The sequence below is a fragment of the Girardinichthys multiradiatus genome, chromosome Y (assembly GCF_021462225.1).
Source record: "Girardinichthys multiradiatus isolate DD_20200921_A chromosome Y, DD_fGirMul_XY1, whole genome shotgun sequence".
NCBI classification, from domain to species: Eukaryota; Metazoa; Chordata; class Actinopteri; order Cyprinodontiformes; family Goodeidae; genus Girardinichthys; species Girardinichthys multiradiatus.
The window spans coordinates 40,100,345-40,106,783 of record NC_061818.1 but is presented as its reverse complement, the minus strand read 5'-3'; the positions used below and the strand labels follow the sequence as shown (position 1 = coordinate 40,106,783).

Sequence of the window (6,439 nt, the reverse complement as noted above, 5' to 3'; positions counted from 1 at the left end):
TCCATCCATCCAATCCATCCATCATCCATCCATGGGTCCTATGGTGGTTTTCGGTTTGTATCTGCAGTTTCCCAGGGCTGCACTAGAAAGAGGGGGGGGGGGGGGGGGGGGGGGGGGGGGGGGGGGAAGCACCAGATAACAAAAAAAATCTGTCTGTTGTGGAGTCATGAAATACTGGGACCTCAGGCACAAAGAAGTACATCAAAGATTCAGCTGCATCAGTGATGACCTGACTGTGGAAATGTATGTAGCCCCACAGCAAGTCCCCGACTGACTTATGCACGTTTTATTCATCTATACTGGTATTATTATTATTGGAGGATATTGCAAATAGTATAGTTACTGGGTTATAAGCCGTTTTATATGTCCTTATAGAAGGACAATCCCGTTGGAGCTAAACTCAGAGCTGCAGACAATCCTGAAGTGCAACAATGATGAGGAGCTGTGCGCTTCCTGTACCCATACAGCTGCTGACCACACAGGGGCTCCTTACGCAACAGGAACATTTTACAGGGAGCTGGTAGACCGAACAGGTTCATGCCAGTCTACCCTGAGCCGAGTCATGTTAGCTGTGTGGGACCCAATAAAACCACATCTATCCAATGTTCATAATGCAGCTGAACAGAGCAGCAGGAGCTGCTTCACCTGAGGTAATTAGAACAGGTGAATGAATGTTCACATTGCTGTAAAATCACCATGACATTCATCCTTGTACCCTTTATTTATGATGTGCCAACACCTAACAATCATTGTGGAGACCTGGTCTGCTTTAAGGTTCCTTCATCCTCTGGAACATGAGGACGTCCCAACCTTCTCCAGGAGTTTGTTTTTTTGACAGATTTTACTTTTTATTAATATTGTTTCACCGTCAGTTTCCTGGAGCAGTTTCTAGACCACCTGAAGGAACCAGTTTCTCTCCCTACAGTAACAGATAAAACATGACTCCTGTTGTCTCTTATTCCAGACCTGAACGAGGCCGTCCCAGAGACCGAGCTGCTGGACAACAGCATCCAGAAAGGCCGGGCCCAGCTGTCCGTCAAAACACGCAGGCACCGGCCCTCGCGGTCCCGTTACCGTGACAGCGTGAGCTCCACGGAAGGAGACGATGGCTTCGACAGGAAGGTACAGTCCAGCCTGGAACTGATGTGTTTCATATGAATTATGATCCGATCAGCTGATCTTCTGTGTGTGATACCAGGACAGTCCCATACAGTCTGCCCGCTCACCTCTACACCTGGCCATGAGAGGCTCCTCCCCCTCACCGGACTTACTGGTGTCATCACGAAGCCCCGCCTTTTCCTTCGACGCATCACTGGTGAGACCAGTCCAAGCGAATGTTACATGGTTTTTCTTTTTAAGGAAAACATAAAACAGAATCTTTCTCCTGTTCACTCTGATGTCTCAGGGGCGTCGTTCTCCAGAGGATGAGGGCGCCTCATTGGTCACTCCACCACGGGGAAGGTACCATCAGCTGACTAATGCCACGTCTCAGGAGGCTCTGGTGACGCCGAGCAGCTCACCATCAAAATCCTGCCCCTCCTCCGACTGCTCACCTGTCTACACGAGGAGGAACCGGAGGCCCGACAGTGAAGGTACACATACCTGGACACACACCTGGTTTCACACCTGTCTATAGACTCATTTAGCACATATAATATAGATATAGATTATAGGACCTAAAAATACACCTTTAATGCACCTGGACATACACCTGAATACACCACTGGTTACACACCTGTAAATAGAGTCGTTTAGCAATAAACACACCTGGATACCCACCTGGAAACACACCTGTAAGTACAGTCATTTAACATTTAACATATTCCCAACAATAGAAGCAATAAACACACCTAGAAAAAAGATGCAAAACAATTCAAACTGCTATAGAAAAACATCAGTAAATAATGTAAATGCATATTCCTGATTTTGAGAACTATAAACACACCTGGATAACACCTGGAGACACACCTGTGAATACAGTGATTCAGCACATGTTCCAGATTTTTACATCCGGAAACACTCTGAAACTCCCAGCGTTGTCTTGTGCTGTTTCCTGTTCCTGCTTGTGTGGTCTGTTCCTTGAGTTCATTTCCTAGCTTGTGTGTTTCAGTGCTGGTTTCTGATACGAGTCGAGACACGAGCCCAGCTGATCCCGGCAGTCCCACCGTTGTCTTTGATAAGAAGACAAAGAGACGTTTCCTGGACTTAGGGTGAATAATCTGCATTCTCTTAGTGTCCTGCACAGTTTAAATAAAAAAGCTATATTTCTGTCCAACTGTCCTCGGCTCAGTCAGTGATGTGTCCTTTCTGCTCAGGGTGACGCTCAGACGTTCCTACATCAGAGTGAGGAAAGATAAATCCAACAGGCTCTCTGTGGGCAGCAGGTGGGTCCATCACCAACACAGCTATCTGTTTGCTCCAGAACCAGTCAATAAACTGGTGCTGGACATGTCTCCTATCCTCATGTTGTCCCCAGAGAGCCGTCTGAGAGTCCGTCTCGGTCCTCTGGATCCTTCGTCTCTTTTTCCTGGTTCACTGAAGGTCGGGGGTCCTTCTCCTCCTCTGGGACTCCTCCATGTTCCCCCAAAATCCCCCCGCTGGGCTCCCAGAGGCCCAGGAAGTCCCACTCACAGGTACTTTATTATTTAGGCCTAAAGTACGAATCCTGAGATTTAGGAGAAGGACCTGAATGAGGCAGACTGCAGGTTAAAACTGATCCAACAGAAAGATCTAGACCAGGTATCACCAAGAGCAGATGCATCACAACCTGAACAAGTCATCAGTTAAACTTTGATATGTGATGTCTGTGTGAGTGAAGAATGAATGACAAGAAGTAGTTACTTAAAAAGAGTTTTTACAGTTTACAAGGTGTACTTGAATGCACCGTGTGCCCCTGAAAACCAGGCCCAGTTTCAGATCCAGCTGCAACATTTTTCCCTGCAGACTTTCTGACAGGAATCAGTGGGACAGGCACAGGTGGAATGATGAAGGATGGTAGGAAGTTCTGCTTTATATAAAATAAGAGATGAAGTAACTGGAATCTGAGATCCTGTAGATGTGGAACAACTGGAATAAACGTGCTGTTCTGTTGGGTACCAGTGCATGTGGGAATTAAAGGCAACAGAACTACAGACAGAACAGGAAAATGTTCTTTAAATGAATCTCAATTTCAAAAAAATTCTTTAAAGGTGAAGTAGTCGTCAAAGAAAGTTCAGAGACCAGAAGAGATCTGGCAGTTTTTCTGGTTGAAATTAAACCAAACAGGTAGAAAACATTAATAATACTTGGAAAATGTATTCGGCCTTTATGCGTTCAGTGTTGTGATCATGTCCTCCTGATATCTCCACAACATCTGAGAGAGAAGGATTAGAGCAGAAGTTGAGAGAGTTCCAGGTGGGGCAGAGCATGGAGAAGATTACCTGGACAGGTGGAGCTAGAATGGAGGCAACACAAACAGTAGAAGCTTCAGTTTTAGTTGAACATGTTTGTTCCATTGGAGATAAAGGGACAATAAACGCAGAGCAGAAGAAGAAGACACAACCAGATATGATCTGTTTGTGGTCAAACTGCTGGAGTTCAGCTTGGATCTCAGTCTAGCTGTTTCCTGAATATCAAAATGTTCTGGATTTCAGCAGACTTCCTGTCCTACCATCCTGTTTCTCACCTGTTCTCCCACGTCCATTCTGCACACCTGTCCTCAGTCAGTGATCCTAGTCTCACTTAGACTTCCTGTGTTTCTCGTTTTTTTTGTCAGAACCTCCTGTCCCCGTCCTGGCTTGGTCCTGATAATCTGTTTTTCCCTGAATGATTCACAAATTACAATTTGATGCTGTTATCTGAATGAACAGTGAATCCGATTGCAGCACATGGATCGGTTCTGTCTAGCTGACAGGGTCACATGACCTGTCAGCTGTGGTCTGCTTTGTGGTCGGTGAGATATGTGCTGGTTTCAGTCTGAAGGAAGCTCTGGTTTCTGACTCATCTCCTCCATCATTAAAGCCCCATTTGAGCTGCAGCAGAGACCTGCAGCAGCGATGTCTCATTCTGAGGCTGATGCTGGAGTCTGTCTGCTCTGCTGGGATCCAGGAAGGATTCAAACTCATCAGTGAGCTGCTGAAGGTTTCCTGTGACAGATAAAAGACTCAGTTCTGAAACCTGCAGGTGGATTCTCACCTGAGGTGGTTGTCAGTCCTCAAATCTTCCTTACTGCGTAATTAAAAAGGATTTTTTTTGAAAAGTAAAAGGTAATATTTTGATTTTCCTGCAGTGAGATGCTCTTTTAAAAGGCAATCTTTGTCCGGAAGAATAAGATACATTCTCTTCATGTCGGCAGGATTTAATGTTTGCTGCTCTGTTTTATACAGTTACAGTAAAATTAGAACCCAAAACCATCAACTAGATAAAACAAATTGCTGAGTAATCACTGCTAAATGTTTAAAAAATGTTACAACAGATAAGAAAATTGTTTTTATCCAGATAAACTTGGTTTTTAAATGAACTGCAATAAATAATCTAAACAATGAGAGACGTTTTTTCATCAGTTCGTTGTTTCTGCTCCTCCTCATACAGGAGTCGGCTCTCAGCGAGGAGTTTTCTCCTCCTCACACCTCCTCCTCCACCTCTCCTCCTGCAGAGTCCACCTCCAGATCCTCCCATCCGTACCACACCCTGTCCCAGTCCTCCGATGAGGTAAAAGCCAATACACACTACCAGCCAGAAGGTTCTCACCTAATGGGTCTCTTTATTCTCATGACTATTTACGTTGTAGATTCTCACCAAAGGCAACAAAACTATGAATGAACAAACATGGAATTATGTAGTAAACAAAACGTGTAAAATAACTAAACATTTTTATATTTTAGATTCAGCCTCCCTTTGCCCTGATTACTGCTTTGCTCTCTTAGCGTTCTCTCCATGATCTTCATGAGGTGGTCACCTGAGATGGTTTACCAAAGAGTCTTGAAAGAACTTCCCAGAAGTTCATTGAAAGAAGGTCAAAGGTTAATATTTCAGTCATCACAGCAAAGGGCGGCTACTTTAAGGAATCTAAAATATAAAACATATTTAAGGTTATTTTACAATTTATCGTTGGCTACATAATCCCATGTGTTCATTCACTGTTTTGACGCCTTTAGTCAGAATCTACGTACAATGGAAATAATCATAAACATAAAGAAAACCATTAAATGAGAAAGTGGCTCTAAAACTTTTGACTGGTAGTGAATCTCTCAGTATGTTTCCGTGAGATTCATCTACTCCTCCTTTCTCCCTCCCTCCAGCCCTGTGACGAGCCCACCTCCTCCGTCTCCTCCTGGACGACCCAAGAGGTTTGTCAGTGGCTCCAAGGACTTCATATGGACCAGTACATCCCAGAATTCAGTGCCAGAAACATTGATGGAGAGCAGCTGCTGCAGATGGACGGCACCAAGCTAAAGGTGACCATGCTGATGATGATGATGAGACTGCTCTTCCAGAGGAACTCTAACCCTCTGCTGTGTCTGTCCTTCGCAGGGTCTGGGCGTGCTCAGTTCATCTGATCGCAGTGCTTTGAAACGTCGCATCAAAGACGTCCAAACTGCAGTGGAGAAGGAGAGAAAAGCTCTGGACAAACTGGAGAAACAGAAGGAAAAACAGCGCAGGAAAGACCAGGAGCAGCGCAGGAACTGAGAACCACCACTAGGGGGAGGCAGAGGGCAGAACACTGGCAAGCAGGAGGACAGAGAAGAGACACAGTTTGGAGCACCGATTTCGGTCAGAGTGAGACGTCAACCCAGTGAACTATCTGTGCTTCTTGGAAAACCTGTAATTCCTGGCTGCAGATTTCCTGACCTGGAGGCTGGTTTGAGGAAATGAGACTGAGGGAAAGTTCTGGAGAAACATTGAAAATTATTAAACCTTTGAAACATTTCTGAATGCATCTTTATTTAATAGCTACAGAAGTCCTGAAAGGACAAATTTTTACCTTCATGTTTAGTTTTCACCTCAGTATTGATTATGAATTAGTTTCCTGTTCAACATATAAATAAATATGAAACAACAGTTTATGAGGTGATTCATTGATCCTGTTGATTAAACTTTAAAACCTTCCTTCTACTTCTCAGAGTTAAAGCAACCGTAACAAAGTTGCTACTAAATGATCTAAACCCCTGAGTATTGGTGCTGTTTTTGCTGTTTTGTCCTTTAAGGGCTTCTGTAGTTTGTTTGATTAATGTCGCAGATCTCAGATCAGATCTGCTTTGGTTTGATCTCTAACACCAACGAGGCGGCGCTGATGAACCTCCAGTCCATGTAGGGCAGAGAGGCTGACATTTTTTCGGGAGTCCCACGGGTCACGGGTTTCCCGCGGGATTCCCACGGGAAACCCGCGGGACGGGAGACAGCATCAGTAAAGATCCCGTGATTGGGACGGTACAGGATTAAAACATGAACTGGAGCAGAC

General features: G+C 44.8%; 1 protein-coding gene across 6 annotated transcripts in view; it reads left to right on the top strand.

The window, feature by feature from the left end:
• LOC124863964 (sterile alpha motif domain-containing protein 14-like) overlaps window positions 1–5,907 on the top strand; it is a 14,616-nt gene extending 8,709 nt beyond the window's left edge. For all 6 annotated transcript variants that reach the window (XM_047358552.1, XM_047358553.1, XM_047358549.1 and 3 more), the window contains 9 exons: window positions 965–1,122; window positions 1,199–1,315; window positions 1,406–1,592; window positions 2,111–2,210; window positions 2,316–2,384; window positions 2,477–2,633; window positions 4,570–4,689; window positions 5,280–5,435; window positions 5,512–5,907. In XM_047358552.1, coding sequence (XP_047214508.1) covers window positions 965–1,122; window positions 1,199–1,315; window positions 1,406–1,592; window positions 2,111–2,210; window positions 2,316–2,384; window positions 2,477–2,633; window positions 4,570–4,689; window positions 5,280–5,435; window positions 5,512–5,667 — 1,220 coding nt within the window. In that variant the 3' untranslated portion in view covers window positions 5,668–5,907. The remainder of the gene's footprint in view (window positions 1–964; window positions 1,123–1,198; window positions 1,316–1,405; window positions 1,593–2,110; window positions 2,211–2,315; window positions 2,385–2,476; window positions 2,634–4,569; window positions 4,690–5,279; window positions 5,436–5,511) is intronic.
• Window positions 5,908–6,439: the final 532 nt, after the last annotated feature.